General features: G+C 42.2%; 1 protein-coding gene across 3 annotated transcripts; it reads right to left on the reverse strand.

Annotated features, from left to right (window-relative positions):
* Positions 1 to 10,501: 10,501 nt before the first annotated feature.
* RPP40 (ribonuclease P/MRP subunit p40) lies at positions 10,502 to 19,426 on the reverse strand. Of its 3 annotated transcripts, XM_021697002.2 has the most exons (8): positions 19,279 to 19,426; positions 17,391 to 17,535; positions 15,801 to 15,869; positions 15,117 to 15,212; positions 14,279 to 14,404; positions 12,387 to 12,585; positions 12,113 to 12,247; positions 10,502 to 10,723 (listed from the first exon to the last, which is right to left on the reverse strand). In XM_021697002.2, the coding sequence occupies exons 1-8, from the start codon at positions 19,399 to 19,401 to the stop codon at positions 10,525 to 10,527; spliced, it is 1,092 nt and encodes a 363-aa protein (XP_021552677.1). In that variant the 5' UTR covers positions 19,402 to 19,426; the 3' UTR covers positions 10,502 to 10,524. The 3 variants fall into 3 exon arrangements, with proteins under 3 accessions (XP_021552677.1, XP_044773347.1, XP_044773348.1); XM_044917412.1 differs by lacking the exon at positions 15,801 to 15,869 and having other exon boundaries at positions 10,507 to 10,723; positions 19,279 to 19,401; XM_044917413.1 differs by lacking the exon at positions 14,279 to 14,404 and having other exon boundaries at positions 10,525 to 10,723; positions 19,279 to 19,401.
* Between the last annotated feature and the right edge of the window lie 7,375 nt (positions 19,427 to 26,801).

Here is a 26,801-nt window from a genome sequence, read left to right on the forward strand (position 1 = left end):
TTGACTTGCTTTATTGCAATATCCACTTTATTGCGGTGGTCTGGAACAGAACCCGCGATGTCCTGAGGTATGCCTGTACCTGGTTTTTGTCACAATTTAAAAGTATTAAAAAAACAAAAACAAAAACCTGAGGGGGCTGCTACCCAGCATGTAGACTCAGTGCTGACGGTCACGGCTCCATCTTTCTATCCCTTGTCCATGAGACTGCAGTTCCCAGAGTAGACCCCTCTCAGAAACCCACGGCCCACCGGGTCTGCACTCAGGTTTTGAAACCACATCCCAGCATGCTGACTGAAAGCAAATGTACTACATGGTAGGAACATTTCATAAACAACCTCTCTCTTTTCCTGACACTACTGCTCACCTAGTGACCACCCGGAGCTTTCCTCACTTGGCCCATCTTAGAACTGAAGCCCCACAGCTTTCCAGGCCCTGAGCCTCAGGGCCCTTCACCAGTGTTAGTCTGATAGGGTCGCAATAAGAAATACCACAGACTGGGTGGTTTAAACAACAGAAACTCATTCAGTTGCGGTTCTGGACACTGGAATTCCAAGATCAAGGCGTCAACAGGGTTGGTTTCCTCTGGGACCTCTCTCCTTGGCTGGCAGATGCCACCTTCTTGGTCTCCCCTGTGTGTCTGTGTCCTGATTTCCTTTTTAATAAAAACACCAGTTATATTGGCTTAGGACCCACTTATATAATTTCATTTTACCTTATTTACTTCTTCAAAGGTCTCATCTCTAAATATATTCACCTTCTGATATGGGGTGGAGGGTGGGTACAGTTTAGGACTTCAGCATATGAATTTTGGAAGACATAACTCACCCCCTAACAACCAGTTCCCTCCAGCAGCCTCCTGATGACCCCAATAGTGACTTCCTTTTCATGACCTTATACCCCAAGTGGTAACCTTAATTTTAGGAAAACTCCCGACGGTGACCCAATGGGACATTGAGGCGCCCAGTCCTGACCAGACCGGAGTGCCTGCATAAAGGCCATGTTCCCAGCACTTCTCTTCCATTCAAAGTTTCAAAAGTTGCCAATAATTCGTCTAGGTCTGGAGATGGATGGTAGTGATGGTCACACAATAACATGAATGTGACTCAATGCCACTAAACTTCTAAACTTCAATATGGATAAGATGGTAAATTTCATCTTATGTATACTTTACCACATTTTTTTTAAAAAAGTGTTAGAGGTGATGAAAATTTAAGACCAGGCCCACTAGGGGCGCCTGAGTGGCTCAGTCAGTTAAGCATCTGACTCTTGATTTTGGCTCAGGTCATGATCTCAAGGTTGTGGGATCAAGCCCGTCAGGCTCTGAGTTCAGCACAGAGTCTGCATGAGATTCTCTCTCCCTCTACCCCTCCCCCTGTTCTCTCTCCATCTCTAAAATAAATAAAATCTTAAAAAAAAAAGAGAGAGAGAGAGAGAGAGACCAGGTCCACTAGTTTAACACATTAGCACAAAATGAACCAAAGGCTCCAGGCTTTTTGCCCCTGTGAGCTTCCTCCTCCACTTGAATGCAATTGCAGGAGGGGAAGAATGAAGCGGGGGAAATCGGAGGGGTAGACCATGAGAGACGATGGACTCTGAAAAACAAACTGAGGGTTCTAGAGGGGAGGGGGGTGGGAGGATGGGTGAGCCTGGTGGTGGGTATTGAGGAGGGCACGTTCTGCATGGAGCACTGGGTGTTATGCACGAACAATGAATCATGGAACACTTCATCTAAAACTAATGATGTAATGTATGGGGATTAACATAAGAATAAAAAAAAAATGTAAAAAAAAAAATCACCCAGTGTGCCTGGCTGGCTCAGTAGGTAGAGCATGCAACTCGATCTCAGGATCATGAGTTCAAGCTCTGTGTCAGATGTAGAGCTTACTTAAAAGCAAAACAAAACAAAACAACTTCACCTTCCTTATAAACCTTTAAGTGTCCTGTGTTGCTTACTCCTCAGCTCCCAAATCTGCATATAGCACCAGAGGTAGATTGGGAAGGAGGAAGGAGCATGGCTTTGGAGTCCAGCAGTAACTCAAAACTAGATCTGCTGAGAACCAGGCATGTGACCTGGGCCAAGTTACTTCCACTTCTCATCTGTAGAGATCATAATATAATTGGGGTTTTGTGAATATTGAACAAGGTAATGAGTGTTTTGACAAGCTAACTCTCCTTGAAAACAGAGAATTTTAAATTAATAAATGAACTTACCAATTATTGATTCATTTAACAGCCTGAACACCACCATTCAAAATATCACCATTTATATGCAAACGGCTATATATGTAATTTGAAATTCTAACTGGTAAACTCTGCTATTAGTCTGAGAGGAAGAGAAGGATGCTTCTCAGGTAAATAAAATATTACCACATGATGCCTGTTACTGTTACTTTGGTGGCCCCCAATGAACCACACCTTCTAAGATTCATGTCCTTGTATAGTCTACCACATTGACTCAGGGCTTGGCCATGAGACTAACTTTGGTCAGTGGGCCATTAACAAGTATATTAAAAATGGAGCCTTGATTAGCACTCTCACAACGGAGCTTGTCTTCTTGGAATGTTCCTTCTCAGAGAGCAGTCACCATGCTGTGAGGAATCCCAAGCAGTCACACAGAGGGGCCGATGAGAAGGAGGCCATTTTGGACTGTCCAGCCAAACCACCATCAGGTAAAACAGAAGGCCTCCTGGTCAACAGGCAGTGTCGTGAGAAGTAATGGATTATTTTAAGCCATTAAGTCATAGGGCTGTTTTGTTACCTAAGAATGGATGGTTGAAACAATTCCTTTTCTTCTTCCCAATCTCATTTTGGTAATCATACAGGAATAAAGGAATTTGTAAGAGAGAGCATGTCTTCATGTTTAAAATCTCCAGTTATGGAATCAAGCTTAATTTGTAATTTTGGTTTTACTGCTTAACTTAGCCACGTAGCCTTGGGAAGATTACTTAATTTCTCTAATCTAATTTCACTTCTGCTTTAAGTGCCTTTAGTGGGCATTTACCGATGAAATGTGTCTAAAATGCTTAGCCTGCCTGAACACACAGTACGTGCTCAGTGAATGTCATCTATTATTATGAAATCGAATATACTGGCTGGTACTTTTATTCTGAGAACTTCAGAACGAATCCAAAATGAAACAGGGGCAAAGTTTACCAGGTGAGAAATAGAGACAAGCTTTAGAAGTTCAGAAGGCATTATCTGCCCATAACTTTTTCCCTCAGGAACAAAGACATTGAGGCCTGTTACAGGCCTACAAGAAACATCACAAATTCTGTCTGCTTACAGACCCAAGAGACTGCCCTACATTCTCAAGCCCTCCAAATCTTATCTGGGTTTCTCACCCAGAAGAGTATCAGGCAGCATGGCCTAAAAGCCAAGAGACTTACTAAGATTTTACAGAATGCACTGCCTTGAAGCTGCCAATTATTATCTGAAATAAGAGCCAGATGTGAGTGAGTTCTTCATAAATGAAAGGGCTCCAACTTACATCATTAGTTGAGGGAAACAAAGAAAGTCTGCAGGAATATACTTTTGTGTGTGTGCCTGTTTTTCCCTCAGAGAGAGCTCATGGATGCTAATAGAGTGATAGCCCAGATTTCCAGTCCCTGAATTTCTTTCCATTTCCACCTTTCTCACTGAGGCTTTCCCTGCTAGTGGTGTTCAAGTGATTGTGATGGATTTCGTCAGTTCCTTCACACTTGGTTGGCTGCTGCAATCTCCTATCCTGACCCCCCTAATATGGATATTAGAATGAAAAAAATAAATCCTACCCCAGGCCCAATTGCCTTTTCCATGAGTCTTCCCTGTCCTAAAATAAGGATAGTCACTCTATAAAAGCAATGCATGAACAGCTAACCCATAAATGGGGCACCAGGCTATATTTAGGAAAGTGGTTGTTTCTATAAATTAATGCATTCTCCTAAGAAAAGTTTTCCATCATCATTAGGGGAAAATGGCTCCAACCATGCTCTAGCCAAAGAGAGCTGGTGGACTGTTGAACAATGTATTCTCAAACTGATAAGTTAGGGCCCAAGGGGTGAGGGTGGGGTGGTTGAAAGAATAGCTCCAAGACCAGGAAGCTCCCAAATGGCTGCCTTCCCCAGGGGAAGAGTCCTAGGTGACCTGAAATTCCATCCCTTCCAAAAAGTTCACTCAGCTACTTCATGTAATAGTCTACCACATTAGCTTGAGTCAAGAGCTAATGAGGTCAAGGTAGAGACAGCAGTCCTCTTGAGTAGCTTTTCCTCAAAAGGAGAAGTCATGTTAAACAATTTGTTCTGTTCTCACAGCCCACACGAGTAACTACTGAGTGTAAACTAGATGCTTAATAAACACTACAACAGAGTAAATTCCTGAGGGAGTATCATGGTTAGTTCCATGTCAGGCTTGACTGGATCATTTCAATATCCAGATATTTGGCTAAACATTCTTTCTGAGTATGTGTCTCTGAATGAGATTAGCATTTGAATCAGTGGACTCAGTAAAGCAGATAGCCCTCCTCAATGTGGGTGGTCCTCATCCAATCCCTTGAGGGCCTGAGTAGAAGAAAATGGTGAAAGGGAGAATCTGCACTCTCTCGGCCTGATTCCTGGGCTCAGACACCGGGTCTTCCCCTGCTGGACTGGGACTTACACCATTGGCTCTCCTAATCCTCAGGGGTTTGGGCTGGAGTTAACTACACCACCAGCTCTGCTGGGTTTCCAGCAGATATTGTGGGACTACTCAGCCTCCATAACTGAGAGCCAATTCATCATAATACATATTTATAATATATAAAAATATTTTCAAATTTTATAAATATATATTCTATTGGTTCCATGTCTCTGAAGAATCCAGGGAACTTTGTGGTGAAAATGGCACATAGCTTTAGAGGCAACATGCCAGAAGGAGGAAGAAAACACCAACCCTGGGCAATAGGAAAACGGGACAAATAGTTCTTCAATTATAAGAGATGAAAATAATCATCTTTGACCTCTGGTCATTTCCTCAGAAATGGGTGGATCACACTTGGCTTTCTGCCAAGTAATTTGATTTATTAAGATTAATACAGCAGTAACTTTGCATCCAAAGTGTAACCTCTTCCCCTAATCTGGATTCTGAAGAATATGCTTGTAGTGGTCCCTCTGGTCCCCAAGTCCCAGCAAATGACACTAAAAGAATTTGAGCACAATCTTAGCTCCTTAAAAGGAATGCTTCTGGCATAGGGTTGTTGTTTTTGGTTTTGTTTTGTTTTTTTTTTTTTGTCAGTTGCTATGTTACCATTTCGCTGCTCTAAACTTAAGAAATCGGCCTTGGTAATTTCTAGCTCCTTCTTTCCTTCTCTCTCTTCTTTCTTTTTTCTGGAAACCTCTCGACACTTGCTCCTTGAAGATCTACAAGTCTGTTTTCCTATGTATATAAATTCATCAACTCAGTCTTAAAAAATCCTTTTATATCAGATTTTTATTTTTCATTTTATATAGAAAATAGTTGAACATCATATTAACTGTCAGATATAGTTTGAAAACACTAATCAACCCCAGATTATTCCAAAGAATGAACAACAGTAAATCTTATTTTCAACTTCAACTGACACCTCCTAAATTAGGTTCCTTATTACAATACTTCCTCTCAGTTGGCATGCACTCATACAGATAATCAGAGGGACATACTGAAACAAAAACACCTTCTGACTTCCGGCTTGGTCTGATGGTTTACATTGTGTTGAGGCGGAGAATGGAGCGGTTGGAAGCTTTTGGTGTTAATATCATCAAGTTGTAAAGCAGCCTTGGAGGCTGTTCTAGGCCCATTGCAGTTCTACAGAGATTTTAGAATCAGCTCGTCAATTTATATAGACACACACAAAAATAACCTGTTGGGATTTGGATTGGGATTGTATTGAATCTATATTGAATCTGTATTTGGGGAATATGATATCTTTTCTTTTTTTTTAAGATTTTATTTATTTGTTTGACAGAGAGAGAGAGAGAGCAGAAACACAAGCAGGGGGAGTGGGAGAGGGAGAAGCAGGCTTCCCGCCGAGCAGGGAGCCCGATGCGGGGCTCGATCCCAGGACCCTGGGATCATGACCTGAGCTGAAGGCAGATGCTTAACGACTGAGCCACCCAGGCACCCCTTGGGAATATGATATCTTAACAATACTGAATCTCTTGAGCCATGAACAAGGTATATATTATTGTTTATTTAGGTCTTCTTTATCACAACAATACTTTGTAGTTTCAACAATGTACCATCAAATTTATCCAATGGTACCTTTATATCTGGTTCAACCTGAGAAATGGTGCAGGTCTTTCATATTTTTTGTCAGATTTATTCCTAAGTACATTTTTTAAGCTGTTGTAAGTGTGGATTTTTAATTTCAATTTCTAATTTTTGCCACATATACAAACATGATTTTTGTATGTTGCTTTGTATCTTGCAACTTTGATAAAGTCACTTAGTAGTTCTAATACATACTTGGTAGACGCCATTGTACATTTTTTTCCATTGTACATTTTCTACATGTCTGAAGATAATGTCATCTGTGAATAAAGGCAATTTTTTCTTTCCAATCTGGATGTCATTTCTTTCTTACCCAATTGTGTAGTCTAGAATCTTCTGTACAACATTGGATAGAGACCTCCCTATTTGTTCTGATGTTAGGGGGCAAGTATTCAATCTTTTACAATTAAGTATGATGTTAGCTCTAGGGTTTTTGTAGATGCCCTTTATCAAATTGGGGAAGCTCCCTTTATTCTTAGTTTGCCTGAGTTTTTCTCAGAAATAGATGGTCAATTTTGTCAAATGATTTTTCTGTATTGAGATGATTATGTGAATGCTAAATCAACCCTGCATTCCCAGGATAAATCCCATGACCATGATATATTATCTTTTTATTATATCATAGGATTCAATTTACTAAACTTTTTCTTAGAATTGTTGTACCTGTTTATGTGGAATATGGCTTTGTAGCTTTTCTTGTTTTGTTTGTCTGGCTAATAATTTTAGTCCCAGAGTTATGCTGGCCTCACAGAATGAATTGGAAATTATTGCCACTTTGATTTTTTGGAAGTTTGTATAGAATTGGTATTATTTCTTCTGAAGTTTTTGGTAAAACTCACCACTAAAGCCACCTGGGCCTGGATTTTTGTTAGAGGAAGGTTTTAAAACTGCAATTTCAATTTTTTTAAATAAAGATTTTATTTATTTGGGATAGCGAGAGAGAACGCACAAGCAGGGGGAGGGGCAGAAAGAGAGGGAGAAGAAGACTCCCCGCTGAGCAGGGAGCCCAAAGTGGGGCTCCAGCCCAGGACCCTGGGATCATGACCTGTGCTGAAGGCAGATGGTTAACCAATTGAGTCACCCAGGCACCCCTGCAATTTTTTTTTGTAGGGCTATTCAGGGTATTTCTTTTTTAGTGTACTCTGGTAATTTGTATCTTTCAAGGAATTTGTCAATTTCATCAATGATGTTGAATTTATTGGCATAAAGTTGCTCCTAATATTCCTTTTAATATCTGTAGGATCTGTACTGATGTTACTTCTCTCATTCCTTATATATATTCCTTGGTCATTTGCTTTCTTTTTTCCCTCACCAATCTGGCTGGAGATTTATCAATTTTATTGGTCTTTTTTCCCCAAAGAACAAGCTTTGGATTCATTGATTGTTCTCTATTATTTTTATCTTTTATTTCATTGATTGCCTCTTTGATCTTTATTATTCCTCCTCTTTTGCTTACCTTGTATTTAATTTGCTTTTCTTTTTCTAGTTTCTTAAAGTGGAAACTCAGGTCACTGATTTGAGACCTTTCTTCCTCCCTAATACAGGTATTTAATACTATAAGTTTCCAAGTACTGCTTTAGTGGCAACCCATAATTTCTTATTCACTTCAAATAACTTTCCAATTTCTCTTTAGATCTCTTTGACTTGTTAGTTTCCAAATATTTGAGGATTGTCAAGGATCTTTCTCTTATTGATTTCTAACATAATTCCTCTGTGGCCAGAGAATATACTTAGTATGATACTTTCAAATCTGAGACTTTTTTAATGGGCCATAATGTGGTCTATCTTCATAAATATCCCATGTACACTCTCATGTTCTGCTGCAGTAGGTGGAATGTTCTATAAATATCAACCAGGTCAAATCGGCTGTTATCATTGTTCAAATAGACTACATTTTTGTTCTGCCAACTTGCTCCATCGGTTTTAGAAAGTGGATACTAAAATCGTTGATAATTGTGTATTTGTCCATTTTTTCCTTGCACTGTGATCAGCTTTTGCTATCACTTAGGATTGCTGTCAGTTACATTCATTAACAGACCCATTATCAGTATGACATAAGCTTTAATCCCTGTTAATATTCCTTGCTCTAAAATCTGTTATTAATATACACATTCCAGCGTTCTTTTGACTAGTGTTAGCATGGGGTATCTTTTTCTATCCTTTTACTTTTACCCTACTTGTATCTTTAAAGTACATTTCTTGAAGGCAGCATTTTTTTAAATCCAATCTGACAATCTCTGCCTTTTAATTGGAGCATTTAGACTGTTTACATTTAATAGGACTATTGATATGGATAGGTTGACCAGATGGTTAAATGACCTATGGATAGGTCATTCCCAGTGCTCTCCATCCCTTTGTGTAGATCTAGATTTCCATCTGGTGTCATTTTCCTTCTGCCTGAAGAACACCCTGTAATTTTTGTTGTAATGTGTTATCTGCTGGTGATAGTCTTTTGCAAGTCTGAAAACATCCTTACTTCTTCCTATTATTCTTTTATCAGTGGTACCTACTCTGCTGTTATGTTAGTTAATCCATTGAACTCTCAATTATGTGTTCCTTATTCCTAGATTTCCATTTGGTACTTTTCCCAATCTACTTGACCATTTTTACAATCATGCTCTTTAATCTCCCCTATTTCTTTAAATATAAAATATATTTTATATTATGTCTCGTGAATCTTAATAGCTTAAGTCTTCGTAGGCCTGCTTCTTCTGTTTCTGCTAGCTCTTGTCTATCTTACGTGTTTGTGATTTTTGATTGTGAACTTATATCCTTGAAACTGTTTCTGAGTTCCTCCAAAGACACTAAGTTTTGCTTCTGTCAGTCACCTGGAGGGCACTAAAAACTGGTATCACTTTAAATTTCTGGTGTGAGACTTTAGACTACCCAGATTGTTCAAACAAACCAGCTTCAGGGCTGCTTGTGGCAATATATACATATATATATACACACACACATACATACACACACATATATATATACGTATATTCCTTCTCAGGGAAGATGGAGATGTGTTCTCTCAGGATAGGCAATCTTCCTTGCTATCTGGGGGGAGTAGGGGAGGACAAGGGGAGATTGGAGAGGGAGGAGGCAGGCAGGTTTGTTCATTGTTCACCCTTAGTAAGTCTATCTTTTTGGGGTCTCAACTTCATGAGATCTCCTATTATCCTTCCCACTTTGGGCAGGCCCTAAGCTTTGTCTGCTATGCTACTGCCCCTTTCCCACCCCAGATGATGAAAATCAAAGTTTAATTAGGTATTTGGCAAATGTCCCTAAGGGCAAAAAGTGGCCCCAGTGTCCTAATTACCTCTTTGTGCTTCTACTTCCATTTAAAATTTTTTGAGACTTATTTTATAGCTCACTGATCCATTTTTAAAAATGGCTATTGATATATATTCCAGAAGTTTTAGTTGTTCTCAGCTGGTCCTTATCAGCCATAGTGCTAGCGGAAAAAATTCTTTCAACTTGTTCTTTACCATATACAGTATCCAAATACCCCTCTCTTGATCCAGAGGCAAGAGTGAGAACACACACTTAGGAACCAGCTGGCCTGAGGTCAGGTCTCAGACTCACGAGCAGTGTGACCCTGGTAGCTCATTTTTACTCTGTGCTGTTGATGCAAGAAATAAATGAGGTAGGGGCGCCTGGGTGGCTCAGTTGGTTAAGCGACTGCGTTCGGCTCAGGTCATAATCCTGGGGTCCTGGGATCGAGCCCTGCATCAGGCTCCCTGCTCAGCCGGAAGCCTGCTTCTCCCTCTCCCACTCCCCCTACTTGTGTTCCCCCTCATGCTGTCTCTCTCTCTCTCTGTCAATTAAATAAATAAATAAAATCTTTAAAAAAAAAAAAGAAAGAAATGAGGTAAAATACAATCAGTACTTAAAGCAGGGCTGGCTCTGAGAAGTATGAGATAAGGACTTATTTTTATTATGTGAAAAAGTTGTAATCATACACCCGAGTAACAGCACACATCTTACCCAATGGTCTAAGAACACCTGTTCCCTGGCCATCCTAGTCCACTCTACCATGCAGTACCCACACCTCTGTACTTACACTGACACTGACCAGGGTAATCAACTATGAGCTATTCATTGGATGTCAGTCCCAGCTACACTCACAGGATGGGCCCTAAGTCAAGAATGCTAATGGACGCTGATCTAAAAAATGCCATCATCATACAAACCTGAGTGAACACACAGTTACCATTAACAAAATCTGAAAGAAAGCATGAACATAAACAAACATGATTTTAAATTTTGTATTTTTTACGGTGGACAGTCATCATTTGCCCCAACAGCCATCTGAAGCCAATAATCCTGATTATTAAAAATCACGAAGTTGTATAAATGTTCTCCTCCTTTTCGAAAACCATGTTCATTTTCTCTCCACGAAACAGGACTGTCTGCAAAGCCTTGTACTGACAACGTAACCCAAGGAGCTAACTTGGGCTCATCAAAGTAGTGACTGAAAAAGAAAGATAAATCTTAAACAGGGAGGGCTAGGAATGTTCACATTTTTTTTACTTATTCAGGATAAGTGATATTTCTGATGTTCCAATGAAACTTAGACCTTAGCTTTTATTTATAAGGATTAAGAGATGCAAATTACATTCCTGATCCTATGTGGTGTATTCAGTAAATGTTAACCAATTACAGAATGCACAAAATCAACTTCAGCAGTTCCTATGCTTACTGTGGAACATCATGTAAGATGCGAAGAGAAAACAAAACAAAGCCACAAAGCGTACAGGAATAGTTTCCCTCCATTTAACAGTGCTGTTCAGTCTCTGTTAACTGAAACACTGCAGGATAATTTCCTGAATTTAAAAAAAATCCAATCTTCTTGGGGCACCTGGGTGGCTCAGTCGGTTATGTGTCTGCCTTTGGCTCAGGTCATGATCCCGGGGTCCTGGGATCGAGCCCTGCATTGGACTCCCTGCTCAGCAGGGAGTCTGCTTCTCCCTCTCCCACTCCTCCTGCTTGTGTTCACTCTCTCACTCTCAAATAAATAAATAAAAATCTTAAAAAAAAAAAATCCAACCTTATTGAGGAAAATGAAAGTACTAAACTAATACATGAAAAAGGGTATTGGGCTTAAGAAAGAAAACCCTCAAGATTTAAATCTTAGACATTTAAAAAGTGAAGATTGATGGGTGCCTTGGTTAAGCATCCAATTCTTAATCTGAGCTCAGGTCTTGATCTTAGGGTCATGAGTTCAAGCCTGGCATTGGGCTTATTTAAAAAAAAAAAAAAAAGTGAAGACTGAGAAGGCATTATGTTTGCTTCATGGTCTTTTCAATATGGAATCAGAGTTTCCTGACATTAGATAAAATGTAGTGTTTTATTTATAGAGTACCTTCTCAAATGAAAAACCCCATACTGCCTTGTCCAATCCTTGGCATGTTAATGACGCCCAGGGCTTCACAGGATGTCAGGGCCAGAAGAGATCTTAGACATGATTTGGATTCAAAAGTGGTCAACTTGTTTTCAAAATAAAACATCTGCCAAACTCTAACATTTAAAACAGACCATAGTGTGTCCCGTAGAGTACTGCTGTTTTCTTAAGTGATATTACAACTTCCGGAGCACAAGAAAAATGAATAGTTTGTTTTCAAGAAGCTTAGTTAAACTCTGCTCTTTGCCTTTTCATAAGGACAAGTATTTGGCAATACAATTTTCCTATCACCAAGGATAGTTACGTCATTTAAGATAATGTTACCACACTGTGAGCCCAAGCAAGGAAAAAAGGGGAAACGTTTGTGAGAGTACGCTGCGATCTGGAACAGTAGCACTGCCCCTAAAATGTCATGTGGGCACGGACAAGCAAGATATAAAAGGCAAAAAGTGTTCTCACCACAGCTGTTCCAAGAGGAGACAGATCTTCTCTGGAAGTATGAAACCAGTGATTGTACACAAATAAGCTTTGGCCAACACTGTGCTTGGCTGAGGACAGCAATAGGTTGATATGAAGTTATTAGGCTCATTATTTCTGTCACACACACACACACAAAAAAGAAAGAAAGAAAGAAAACACATTTCCTGCATGATTCATTTTCAAAGTATAAACCCCTATGAAGAACAAGAAGTCAGCCAGAGCCCGAGCCCACAGCCCAGGAGCTACTACGCACAGTTCCGCGTGGCTGAAGACGGCGCCCAGCCAGTCCAGAAGCTCGGGAGCGCTGCAGGCCGCCTCTGGCGCCCCCCGGAGGGCGCTGCTTTGCAGCACCGGGCACTGCAGCTCTGTCACTGTGCTCAGGGCTATTTTTGGCTGGTGCTCCTGAATTTGGTAATTGGAAAAGTATGACATCATTGTGGATTCTTCCGCACCTTAAAAACACACCATACAAGGTCATCTGACTCCTGAAAGCAAGTTCAGTGAATCCCTGAAACCGCCCCATTCCCATGTGAGAGTTCTGGGGAGAAGGTGAGATGAAGTAATGCAGAAGGGAGTGGTGCAAAGCTGTATTCAAATTAAAATCATTTAAGTTGCTTTCAGCTCCTTGTGCCAAAGTTCTCTAAACATTCATTTCCTTTCCTTTTTCCTGGAAAAGCATAATCCTTTCAGATTCAACCCCATATTAGTTTCAGCATTTGCTCTAGTAAGAAAATTTTGAGTTACTGAATACAAAAAAGTGCTACTCGTGGCTAAATAAAATTAGTGAACTCTACAGAGAGGAGTTTTTTTTGCATAATCTCTGTAAAGGAAACACAAGAGGAACTGAATGATGGCAGAATCTCATTTAAGCTTGTCTTTAAAAACCCAGTAAAATCCAACTTATCTTCAAGGATTTTCCAACAGCCTTGGAAGACAGAAATAGTGGCCCCCTTGGGAGCAAAAGTCAGGCTTGCTTCATGTCCAGTGTAATAGAAATAATCTGCTCCCCCCTGACCCTCCGCCCCAGAACAAAGGCCCGCAGGCTTACTGGCCAGGATGTAAGACTGGCATTCCTGCAGCTCGGGATTCCTCTCCTGTAATGCAGCCCATGGCACATGTCGTATCCCCTGGCCCACCGCGTGTCACCCTGTAGGTAGTGGGGCCTGCTGCACTACGGCCACTACTGTAATTAAATCCCAAGTTTTGTGCCTTCTGCCAGCATCCATGAGACTGTGCAGGCTAACTACTTGGTGTACAAGTGAGGAAAATCTTGGACTTTCCCCAGTTCTTGACAAGCCCTTAGAATAATTAGGAGCCTTAGGAACACAGAGCTCTCCAGAACCGAAAGCACACATAGTCCTCAATGAAGACTTCATGCAACTGAATGTGTGTCAGTCTGCCTGCCCTCCTGTATCTCTACCCTAAGGAGGAGAAGCACTAAAGCATTACAGACTGAGGACTCACAGGGGCAGCCTGGAGCACCCCGTGACCAGAAACGTCCCACACAGAGCAGATGCATAGGCATATTTCCAAAATGGAACTATGTGCCTCCCTATCCTCCAAAAATGAGTATGACACCATCACAACTGTGATGATCTGACTCATTACAATCTTGTGATGGACCAAAGCTACACTCTAAAAGGAGCAAGGCACATGGAAGTTGTCGGCACGTCACCACGTTTGGTGACCAAACACCCCACTAAATTTCACATTCTAATCAATTCCAAGTTACAACAAATTTCATCTGACATTTAATGGCATGCCTGATTTGGACCCTGAAATGATCAACAGTTTGTGTTTATAATTTGTGTTATTTTAAAACATACTGCCAAGGCTGTTTGAGGTAAGGTGTAGGAAGGAAGGGTCGAGAGACAGATAAAAGTTAGCTGCTATGAAGCCACTCTCAAGATCTCTGGATTGACACATAACCCAAGGAGGTGGAGACAGATGGCCGCATGCCTAGATCATCCCAAACTATGGCTCCCGGGGATGGCAGGGGGCCCGAAGCAGCTTCCCGAATAACGTTTATGCACATATGTACACAATATCCTAGACCACAGGGATGAATCACAATTCAATCCTCCATTACTCCCCTTTAATTAATGATTATTTCCAAATCACTGTACTGTTACATATTTTCCATACCTGTATGATGCCAAGCCAAAAGAAAATCAAATTTCAATGGCTTCTTTTCGTTGAAGGACCAAGATATTCTTTCATACTTCTTAGAATTCGGGTTAAAGGATAAATCCATCAAATCAATGGAAACAACTTAAAAAATGGAAAGAGGAATAAACAGTTCATTCGTATATACACAGCCTACACTGTGGAAAAAGTGCTGTATTAAAAAGCATCAGAATTTTTGGAAGTTTTATGACTGCAAAAATTATTTTGTTCTTGCACTCCTTTGGTTTACCAAATCAAAACTCTGCCTTTCATGGGCATTTCTAGCATTGACAGTAACAACAAATTTTTTAAATTCATACTTTTCCGAGGTCAAAGCCCAAGGGCAGAGGTTTGGGAGGTCAATCCTAATCTACCTAAGGATGTGACAGCCTCAGTCATTCGTGTTCAAGCCGGACACTATCGGCAGAACCGTATCTCCTCACTCATAGGGGTGTCCTACTAGTCATCATAAAAAACCTGGTGAAAGTAAAGGAAATTCTTTATTAAGAACACGCTGTAGACTCTTATCTTGGGTTCATTACTTTTAATTTCTGACCCAAAACATATATATTTAATGGACCATTCCAATTCTGTGATCCTTATAAGATGCAGCCCACAGCCGAAGAAAAACAGAGAGAACAGCAATCTTAGCCTCTCCAAAGCTCAACCTAGAGCCCCGTGGGTCAGAAGTTTTAAAGACAAGAAAAAGCCATACTCCTTCTGAACAAAGAGAACAGTGGCAATTCAAACATTTACACTGAAATTGCTACAGGAAGATTACTGACTTGTTAGAAACTGATGGGAGCATAATACTTACTAAATTTCATGATTTTTCTGCCGGAGTACTGAGATGGACGACCTTGAAGACCAGTTTCTTCATAAGTATCTTTATCCAGTGATAAAATTAATTTCCCTATAAGTCAAATAATTCCCATAAAAGAGATGTTAAAAATATGACACGTTCTCTGATTAAAAGAAAGCACAGCCAATCGAGCAGTTAAATATGAGGGTAATAAACTGCACACAAGGATTTTCTTTATGACACAAGGATATTATTTATACATACATCCTATTTATGTATAAGGATATTTTAACCTATTATACATACAAGGATATTATTTATGACAGTGAAAACAGAAATTATCTAAATTTCTATTAAAGATGGAATAGTTAAACAAATCATCGTTACCTCTTCACTAGAATACCTTCAAAATATTAAAAATAGTAAGTCAGAACCATATGCCCTGATACGGAAAGATGTCTATGACATATTGAGAAAAAAGAAAATTGAAGAACAAGGTAATACAATGTGATTTATGTTAAAAAAAAAAAAAAAACAAGCTTTACGTGTGTTTATAAATTTATAGAAAATGTCAAGAATAAAAACCAACCTGTTAAAAACAGTTCATTCTAAGAAGGGGAGTGAATCTGGAGATTTGACTTTTTTTTTTTTTTTTTACAGTATTTCTTTTAAAATTAAAGAGAAAGTGAGTGTTGTTACCGTCTGGCAGCAGGGCCACAGTATTATCTTCATCGATATTTGTATTGTATGTTAGTGCACAGCACGAACCTGTAAGAAAGCCCAGACGAGAAATTAAAAAAAAAAAAATCACACCTGCAAAGTTAGTGGATTCTCTTCACATGATAACGTATCTGCCAGGTGAGTAAGGGTCAGTATCCACCGCGGCTCCAGCTCCCTCAATAAACCTAAAACCTGGGGCGCCTGGGTGGTTCAGATGGTTAAGTGTCTGCCTTCGGCTCAGGTCATGATCCCGGGGGCCTGGGTTCGAGCCCCGCATCGGGCTCTCCGCTCAGTAGGAAGCCTGCTTCTCCCTCTCCCTGCTCGTGTTCTCTCTCTGTCTCAAATGAATAAATAAAATCTATAAATAAATAACCCTGAAACCTGCCAAGGGTGAGCTCAAGGACACCGAGGCCACACAACAGCTAGTTCACGCCCCCACCCAGGGCCTACCTGTGCCAGGTGACTACCATCAAGCAGGAAATGGACTCAGGGCATGGTGCGTACCGCTGAGAGTGCAGGCAGAGAGGCACAAAGTAGAATACTAGGTCAGTGCACGCTCCTGGGAGGAAGAGTTCCAGGTAAAGATTCAAAATGTGCCAGGACCTTGTGTGAGGTTAGGAAAGCCACTCAGTCTCTGTGAACCTCAGTTTTCCTCACCTGTAAAATGGGGATCATAGGCCTAACTCACAGGGCTGTTGGAAGAGTTCAACTGGTTAAGATATGTAAAAGTGCCCCTTACAGCCAATGGCCACATTATTAACAAAGCAGCACCAAACTTCAAAATAGATGAAAGGACTCAAGTTGACGGGACCAAAGACAACACGCACAGCCAGCTTCGCAAGCAGGGCCAGCAGCACCCGAGTGAGAGGAACTGGAAGTCACTGGATTCTTCAGGGCTCCCTGCAGGTGACGAGTATGGAGCCTACAGCAAGAGAAGGGGCTTGCTTACTTCTAAGTACAGTGACTTACGTGGTGAGGGGGGAATCCCTAACGACAGTCTGAAATACAGGTTCAAACAAGGGCTCCCTAGGAAACAACTGGAACAAAGCCACCAACCCAGCAGACACGAATGGAAATGCGGTGGGGTGAGCAGAGAGGGTCAGAGCCACACACTCAAAGCAGAAGACACTGAACCATAATGAGCACACTGCCCGGTGAACAGCTGCTATGGTGGCATGAGGAGATGAACCTTTCGAGGCGGCTGAGTGGGGACTGCTGGGAACACAGTGGTCTTTGTGGCCACGCACCGACAGCAGTGTATCTGAACACACAGATCCCAAGGCTCTCTCCTCTCCCTGAATCCTTGTTTTAAGATGAGGGACAGCTTTATGTTACAACATCCCCACGCCACACTCGTGGACAAGTGTCATCAGAAACCACCACCTAAAGAGAGCACGAGAAAAAGTAGGGTGAGGATACTGAGGGAGGGGGAGTGATGCATGCACTTGACCACGCAGACTACCTCCACAGGCCCTATTTAAGACAAGAGAAGAGCCCTAGTATCGTGATGTGATCCAACTATACTTCCTCATCTTGCCACATTCATAGACACGACAAGATTTTTCTTACCTTTCTTCACAAAGGTGTTGATGAAGTCGTGTGTAATTAACTCATGAAGAGGTAAGTTCTTCACAAAGTAATAGGGTCCAGTTTCCATGACTAGGTTTTTCAGTTCTTTTGACAGAATCCCACATTCAGGAATCAGAATTGAAACCTATTTGGAATGTGTAACATAAACCAGTCTTACTTTCATGTAGATCAGCCGCCAGCTTTTTTTTTTTTTTTATTCATGAGAGACAGAGCGAGAGAGAAAGGCAGAGGGAGAAACAGGCTCCCAAGGAGCAGGGAGCCCGATGCGGGACTCGATCCCAGGACCCCGAGATCATGACCCGAGCCGAAGGCAGACGCCCAACCATCTGAGCCACCCAGGCGCCCAGCCGCCAGCTTTTTAAGGATGCTATGACATATGAAGGCTGCTAACCATTCCCCCACGGGTTTCTATAAAACTCTTACATTAATTTACCAGTCTCAGGAAAAGAGAAATTTGATAATTCACATTTTTCATTTCTGTATCCAAACATTAAAGTTAAAGAAGCAAAAAAAAATTTAATGGAAAGCTTTTGCAAATAAACAATATGTTTTATATCCTGTCCACTGCTCTAATTAATTTTTAAGGAGATATGGTACAGTGGAATATCCCTAAATTTGTTTAACCTGGTACCAGGCTGGAATCAAAGGGACTGTCCCTTAGGGCATAAGGAAATTAGGGACATCAATCATTAAGAGGCTCCATGGAAGCAGAAGTGGTCCAGGCTGTTTCTATTTTCTAGACAGAAAAATTCTACAGATCATCCTGGAAAAGATAAGATACACACCCCGATTGCTGCCTGCGATGAGCTTTTGTCTAAAGCAGAGATGTTAAACCTAAACGGTTTCAAATGTTGCCCAAGTGCTGCCCACCTTGAAAAGCACTCTCCCAAAGCTCAAACACCAGTCTATTCCTAAGGGACCGGCCTCACCACCTGTGTCTCTGAGAAACTGCCATGGCAGTCAGGTCTGGGTGGAGATGAGGCTGATGAATTTAAAGTGTAAAGGGCTAAAACCATTTTCAGGTTGAGTTTTTGGAGACCTCGCCACTTACATGGGTTGGTGAAACCGAGCCATTGGACACTTGACTGGCATTGGGGTTATTCTCTTCTCTTGCCGGATGCTAGATCATTAACCTCACTGAGGCCTCAACTTACACAAAGCACCCCCACGAGAATGACATTTTCACGAAGCAACACCGATGTTAGCACCCCTGTAAAGCTCTTAAGTTGTGCTCGGAAGCAGGACCACCACGGCGCATTTCTACACAAAGCTGCCGAACTGGCGCGCTTTGGCTGGAGACCACAGAAGACAGCAGGCAAAGCGGGAATTTTCTCAGATCTAAACCTAGCTCCCCTAAATAGTTTAGAAAAGCACGTGCTTCCTGGGTCCGGACTCGGCAAGACGCTCCCACGAGGAGGGAGAAAGAATCAAGAGGTGGGGAGGGGCGCCGAGTCCGGCCCCGATTTTCCTCCGACCCGCGGCTCCACGTCGCACCCATCACTCGCTCTTTAACTTCCCAGGCTCGGCCCCCACTCCCTCCCGGGAAAGCACCCCACCAGGGGCGGGACCAAAGTAGCCAGCGCGCTTTGGAGTCGGCAGGGGGCACGCCGCCCCGCCCCTCCCCCCGAGAGGGGAGGACACTGCCCCCGCCCCCGGAGCATCCTGGGAGTGGTAGTCCTGCAGCTCCGCAAGCGAGCAGTCGGGAGCAGTGAAGAGATTACAATTCCCAACATGCCTGGCGAGGAGCCCCGCCCCCCTGCGCGTCGAGGGCGGGCCCACCACTCAAAGCTCAATGCGATTTTGCCCAGACCTCCCCACCTTCCGGGGATGAAGCGATGCCCGAGGGGCCAACGGCGGCCGAACTCACCCTGTAGTTGTGATAGTGCGTCTCCACAAGATGTCGGTGGCGCGACTTGTCGTGGCCGAAGTTGGATTTCTCGCAGACCAGCAAGTGCCGGGGAACCTCCCGCAGCCGACGCAGGGTGGCCATGCTCTCCCTGGCTTCGGCCCCGGGCGAGCTCGGCGCGCCCCGCCCCTCCTCCTCGCCCCGCCCCCCCGTGGGCATGCGCAGTGCGGACGCGCCGGGCCAGTTGCTGTAGGCGCGGGCTCCGTTTAGGAACTTTAGCAGAAGCTTGCAGTGGGTTCCTGAAACCGCAAATTCATTACCTAAAATGGAAATACCTGGCACCTGGAAACCTGGAACTTGCCTTTTCAAACCCATCTTTCTCGCCTTGTCCTCCGTCCCTCCCTTGCTGCTGTCTCTTGCCCGTAAATCCTCCCTCTGGTCCTTCCCAAAAGGTTAAGGAACTTTGTGCGGGAAGAGAATACACAGTTTCTGTTGTCTGCCCTACAGTACGACTCCTTCGGAACTACTTTAAGATCCCTTCTTAAAAATCCCATCTGAGCGGTTGTTGGGGGTTGCAGTGAGAATTCATTTTTCCATAATTTTTCTGATCAGATTCTGCATTAGTACCTGCTTCTCAAACTGGAGTATGCACGGCCCCAATTCTGTGCAGAAAGGATGCAAAACAGCAGACTGTGGTACAACATTTTGGAGCAGCAATTTTACTCTAAGATTCGGAACAACCGAGGTTAAGTAATTTACAAGGTAAGTATTTAAAAATTTTAAACTGAGACAAGGCTGGAGGAAGGTCTTCTGCCAGTTAATGTCAGTAACCCGTGTCTGAAATGTCAGCCTGTCTCTGAGGAAACTAAGAAAAACATATTTCCCATTATTTTAAACAGGAAAAATGATTAGAAATAGCGGGTCAATTGAAAAATTATGCCAATTTTCTAAATCACAGTATGGCAACCAGATATGTTACAACTGTCATATTAGGATATGAAATGCTTAAAGCATTACTTCTTGGTCACCTCACATTTAAGTAGCAGTGGCCTCTCTTAGACCAACCATCCGATGTGTATACCTTTGCTGATACTCCAAAATTTGCAAAGTGACTGGTGTGATTTTATGGTCTACCAATTGTATTTGGAACCAACGTGAAGGTTTTCTTGCAAGCCATTTAGTTTAAAATGTTTTATTAAGGGGGCGCCTGGGTGGCTCAGTCCGTTAAGCGTCTGCTTTCAGCTCAGGTCATTATCCCAGGGTCCTGGGATCAAGCCTCACGTCGGGCTCTCTGCTTAGCCCGGAGCCACCTTTTCCCTCTCCCTGTGCCTGCCGCTCCACCTGCTTGTGCTCTCTCTCTCTCTGTCAAATAAATAAATAAAATCTTTTTTAAAAAGTGTTTTATTAAGTTTTGAAAACTCAATATAAATTATATCCTCTGAAAATATACATATGAACAGCCACTATGCAGTTTGGGTATTCATAACTCAAGTGTTCTTCCAGGGAAACAGTACTTGAGGATATGTTCTGGGGTGCGGTGTGCCTGTATTATGAAATAAAAGGCAAAAATCTCGTTTATTTTAAAGACTAAAGCTGTAACTTTAGGTAAATTTGGGACGGAAGAGTCCTTTCAGCCTACCTCCACGGTGTTCTGGAGTTCTGTCTGTAATGATTCATTCATTTCTCCCTGCCTGCTGGGTCATTTCTATCAGTATACACACATGCCTTAATGTTGCGCATTCCTTTGCATTTTCACCATTGTGTTTCTCTGCTCCATCAGAGCTTCCTTTCCGCACATTGTCTCCTGACCCCATTCCATTCTAGCTTTCCTCCAGACTGCCTCACTGACTTGGCTTTTACCAAGGTCACCAGTGATTTCCATTTTGACAAATTCAAGGCCAAGTTTCTGTTCTTATCTCAGTCTTTTAGATGCACTTGATGCAAATGATACAGTTGAGCACTTCTTCCTTTGTATTAACTATATTTTCTTATTTTCTGTATTCTTATTCTCTGATGCTCTGGCATCTGGGGCCTCACTGACCAGGGTGGGCCTGCCCCTTCCCAGGTTAGCTAATTCCTAAAGATAGCAAATAACTTGTGCAATGAGCATGCCTTTCATTTGCAGACCTACTAATCTGGAGTTGACACCCTGAAACACCTCTTCTGTAAGCTGTTACACTCCAGGCTCCTTTTCCCCTGCCCTAATAACTCCAGGGCCAGGTTCTGGATAACTGGGGACAGTCCCTACACTCCAGTGCCCACGGAAACTCTTCAAACTAGCCAATCCTAAACCTACTTGGTGTGGTTACCCTGCCTCCCCCATTCCTTCCCATGATAAAAGCGCTAAGGGATGCTCTCCCCTCACTCCCCCTGCCAACCCAGATGTGCTTGGCTTGCGGTGGTGGCTCTGCATGACCTGTCATTCCTCCTGATTCTAGGGAACTGTGAGTAAAAACTTCTTCCTTTAGGACAGTCATTTCTGTGCATGCTGCCATACCTGTTAGAACAAATCTGTGGGTACATTTGAAAACACTCCTTGAAACACTTCCTCTGGAGTTTTGAGAACCTCCCCGCTCCTGGACTCCCTCCCATCTGACTCTACCTTCCTCCTGCTTCACTTCCTCTAGGTCTCTAGTGATCCTTACCCTCCCCACTTCTCTTTCATGCCCTCTCCCCTCCCCCCCCAACCCCCGGAGGGATCCCATGTAGTCTCTCAGCTTTCAGGACCATCTATCCACTGAGAACCACCAGGCCTGGGTCCTCATCCCTGGGGTTGGGGGAGGGGGGCACCCAGGCATCATTCCTGACTCGTCTTCCCTTCTACCCCCATACACGATCCCACCGCCAGTCTGTGGCTTGTTGGCTCTGCCTGCAACAGGCATCCTGGTTACAGCCTCTTCTGTCTCCACCAGCCACCTTGCCCTCTCTCGGTCAGCTGCCAAACAGGCTCCTAACCACCTCCCTGCTTCCTGTCTGTTGCCCTTCTACGGTCTGTTCTCCACTCAGCATCCAAGCTGATTTCTCAAAAACCTGAACAATGTGATACAGACATAGTTCATTTTACTGCACGTTACTTTACTGTGCTTTGCAGATACGGTGTTTTTAAGAAATTGAAGTTTTGTGGCAACAAAGTCTGATGGTGCTATTTTTCCAAGAGCTTCTGCTTCCTTTGTGTAACTGTGTCATATTTTGGTAATTCTTACACTATTTCTAACTTTTTCATTATTGTATTTGTTACGGTGATCTGTGATCAGTGATCACAACTCTGAAAGCTCAGGCGATGGTTAGCATTTTTTTGGCAATAAACAATATTTCAATCAAGGTATTTACTTTTTTAGACATAATGCTATTACACACTTAATAGATTACAGTATAGTGTAGCATGACCTTTTTTTTTTTTTTTTTTTTACAGATTTTATTTATTATTTGAGAGAGAGAGAGCAAGCAGAGGGAAGAGCAGAGGGGGAGAGAGAGAGGAGAAAAGAATCTCAAACAGACTCCACATTGAGTGTGGAGCCCAACATGGGGCTCGATCTCCCAACCCTGAGATCATGACCTGGGCTGAAACCAAGAGTCAGACACTTAACCGAGTGAGCCACTCAGGCGCTCCTAAGCATAACTTTTATATGCACTGGGAAACCAGGAAATTTATTTGACTCACTTTATGTGGTTGGCTGGAATCAAACCCGCAATATCTTGGAGGTAGGCCTGTATATGCTACCCACCCCCTATTTAAACCCTGCCTGGCTTTAAACTGGCTTTTCACTGCAGTAGAATAAAAGCTTGTAGATAACCTGGCCCCTGCCTCCCTCTACAGCCTCATCTCCTACCCTTGCTTGTTCATACAATAATTTTCTGAATTTCTGGTATCTAGAACTGAAAGAAATCTTAACTGACCAACAGATACTAGATCATAGATTCGAGAGCATAGCAAAAGTCTAAGGATGATGGGCCAGGAATGGCAAAAATAAATAAATAAGAAAGAAAAGCACAGGAAATGAAACATAACTGATTTGTGTATATATATATATATTTGCAGACCTACTAATCTGGAGTTGACACCCTGAAACACCTCTTCTGTAAGCTGTTACACTCCAGGCTCCTTTTCCCCTGCCCTAATATATATATATATATATATAGTAGCAAAATAACTTTCAAAAAAACCAAGCCAACAAAAAATAAATAAAAATATATTTTTTCTTTTGCAAAAAAAATAAAAATACCTTTGGTTGTATTCTAACAACACAAAAATATACTTAGTAAATCTAAAAGGACAATTTTATACCACATTTTGGGGCTACAATGCAATAAAATTAGAAGTACAGAAACAGAATTTAAATATGCTCAACTCTGTGAAAATGTTAGAATATTATTTTACATAAATTAATGCCTGGGTCAGTGTGCAAATTCAAAACACAAATACAGTACCTATAAATATACAGTTGACCCTTGAACAATGCAGAAGTTAGGATGCTGACACCCCCCTACCCCGTGCAGTCAGAAACCCACATCTAACTTTTGACTCCCCCCTCCAAACTTAATTACTAATAGCCTACTGTTGATTAGAAGCCTTACTGAGAACATAAACAATAAATTAACACATATTTTGTGTATGTGTATTATATACTGTATTCTTACAATAAAAGGAAACTAGGGGAAAAAAGTTAAAATAATGAAGGAAAATACATTTACAGTACTGTACTGTAAAAAATCCACAGATAATTGGACCCGCAGACTTCAAACCCCGTATTATTCAACAGGACATGCAAATATATTGGATCTATATTGGTGAAAGGAGGGAACTCTCCAACTCTGAAGCTCCTGGGTATGTTTGTTCTTCGGAATGCACCCTAACCTGAAATCACCTAACATCATCCCATTACAGGTGGGAGTGGCAGGGAAGGTGGTGCTGGGAACTGTAGCTGTTGAAGACACCGGTAGTAAATCAGAGGCCTCCCCTCCTGCCAAGCCTAAACTTGACCTCACAGTCCTTTCCAGCCCAGGGCTCCAGGCATCTGCCACAAATGGATGGGTGTTGGTATACAAGGCAGCCAAGGAACTGGATCCAACAGCCACAGCGGAAAACATCAGTGGCCCCCAAGAAGGGTATGTGATCCACCCCCCCAAGCGAGGACTTGAATCCCTGGCGTTCTGGGAAGGGCTCAGAGCCAGACTGCTTCCTGTCCTCTCCCTTTGGCTGGTTGGAATTTGGTGGAGCATGTGCCCATATTAATAATGGCAACTACGTGGACTGTGTCCAAGTGTACAGTGGAAGTGTACAAATGAAGTATACAAATGAGGCATACTTTAAAAACAGAACACAACGTCATATGTCAATTATATCTCAATAAAGCTGGGAAAAAAAAGAACACAGAACGGTCACACCGTCTGACTAAAGCTCTGTCACATATGTTAAAATAACAATTTTGGAAGAGAATTTGGAAATGGTTGACATTTTTTATAAAGCTCATTCTTTTATTTTGTTTAAAGGGGAAAAACATATGTTTAGAAGTAAATTGGGATGTAAAAAATGTAAATCTTAGCTATCCAGGGACTTCAGATGTCTAGAATGAGGCATTTCTGTGTACCTCGGATTTTGCTATAATGTGAAAACTATTAATCCATAATGCAGTTGATGAAATAATATACATTAACAGAGAAAGGAGTAATCACTATAATTTTATATATAATTATCAATAATTATGTAATAATATATATATTACATATACAATATTGAACACCTATAATGAATCAGGCACTACTCCAAGCACTTTATATTAATTATCTCACAAGAATCCTCTCTGAGGTAAGTTTTAGTATCTTCAACTTAGAGGCTAATTAGTAAACAGAATTGAATAAGAAACTTTATTTTTTTTTAAAGATTTTATTTACTTCTTTGACAGAGAGAGACACAGCGAGAGAAGGAACACAAGCAGGGGGAGTGGGAGAGGGAGAAGCAGGCTTCCCGCGGAGCAGGGAGCCCGATGCGGGGCTCGATCCCAGGACCCCGGGATCATGACCTGAGCCGAAGGCAGACGCCCAACGACTGAGCCACCCAGGCACCCCTGAATAAGAAACTTTAAAATGTGAAAGACTCTCAAAAAATACAATGTGGAAAGAGAAAGGGAAGGGACGAGTATATTTGGCACATACATCTGCACGAAGTCGAAACTTGCAAAGCTAAACATTATACTATTTAGAGATACATATGTAGCAAAATTATAATGAAAGTGGAATAATAATTGTTTAAAATTTCAGATGAATGACTCTCTAAGAGGGGAGGCAAAGAGTTGTATTTGGGAAGGGCCATGAAGAAGGCGTCAAAGGTAGTGGTAAAATTTTATTAAGCAGGTGACAGATACAGAATGTCCATTTGTATACCATATAATTTTGTATGTAAAATAATTCATTTGTGAAAATTTTAAACCACTTTCTTGAGATACAATTCATGTACTGTATAATTCATTTAAAGTGTATAATTTAATGGTTTTTAGTCTATGCACAGATGTGCGTAACTGGCACGAATTTTGGATCCTTTTCATCACATCAAAAAGAAACTTCCTGTAGCTGCTAGGCTGCCACCTGACTACCCTGGCCCCGGGCATCCATTCATCTTCTTTCCATCCCTCTAGATTTGTCTTTTTCTGGACAGTTCATACAAATGGAATCCTATAATATTTAGACTCTTGCGACTGGCTTCTTTCCCTCAGCTAAACGTTCTCAAGGTTCGTCCAAGTTGCCGCAGGGTGGGTACTTCATTCCTTCCTATATTTGGCACGATAAAAATTTGTCTTGAGTGCTCGTGCGTGGAGAAGGAAATGAGAATGATGAAGATTTCTCTGCGGATTCTAAAGGCTCTTAAACTACTTCCGGGATCTCTAGAAGTGGATGGCACTGGTTCTCGTTCTAGAATATGACTTCCTTTTTTCCCAAATCTGTGGAATACTAAACTGTGGAGTGAATGGTTGATCCCCCAATGAGTGTGAATGAGGCAGAGAGTGGAAGAAGAGTTATTTTATGAGGAAAAGCAGACAAGAACTGCTGGAAGAGGTACAGCAGGAGGGGCGGGGAGGGAAGGAAAAGGAAGGGGCAGGGAGGGGAGGGTGGTGGCGGGAACTGCTCGAAGTAGAAGGAACAGAGCTCTGAGCAGAGGAAGGCAGAATAAAAGGTGGAAGGACAGTTGGGACAGACTGAGGGAAGGGACACGGCGATGAGGTAAGAACTTTGGGGGACAGAAATCCCCGAGTTCTCCCACAGCTGGAAGCATTGCCCTGGGGCTGGGGAGCAGGGCGTGGCCAAATCCCAGGAAGGAGTGGGTATACAGTGTGCTTCCGCACATCCATCCACAGCACCAGGTGTGGAACTTACCTGTATTTGGCCTCCGTGTGCATCGGAAGTATTCATTTATCCAATCAACAAGCTCTTAATTAAGCTTCTACTGTTTGCCAGACACTGTGCTAAGCCCCAGAGAGACTATCTCTCTGCCCCAGCTTTGAGGGACTTGCCAGGTCATGGGAACAATATTGGTTATTTCTTTTCCATTT

Source organism: Neomonachus schauinslandi, chromosome 8, assembly GCF_002201575.2.
Source record: "Neomonachus schauinslandi chromosome 8, ASM220157v2, whole genome shotgun sequence".
Lineage (NCBI taxonomy): Eukaryota > Metazoa > Chordata > Mammalia > Carnivora > Phocidae > Neomonachus > Neomonachus schauinslandi.

Coding starts and splice junctions, on each gene's coding strand:
- RPP40 (XM_021697002.2), bottom strand. CDS start 19,401: ATGGCCACCCTGCGTCGGCTGCGGGAGGTTCCCCGGCACTTGCTGGTC. Junction 17,536..19,278: donor CGCACTATCACAACTACAGG/GTGAGTTCGGCC, acceptor CATTCCAAATAG/GTTTCAATTCTGATTCCTGA. Junction 12,248..12,386: donor GTCTTCAGCCACGCGGAACT/GTGCGTAGTAGC, acceptor TGTGTGTGACAG/AAATAATGAGCCTAATAACT.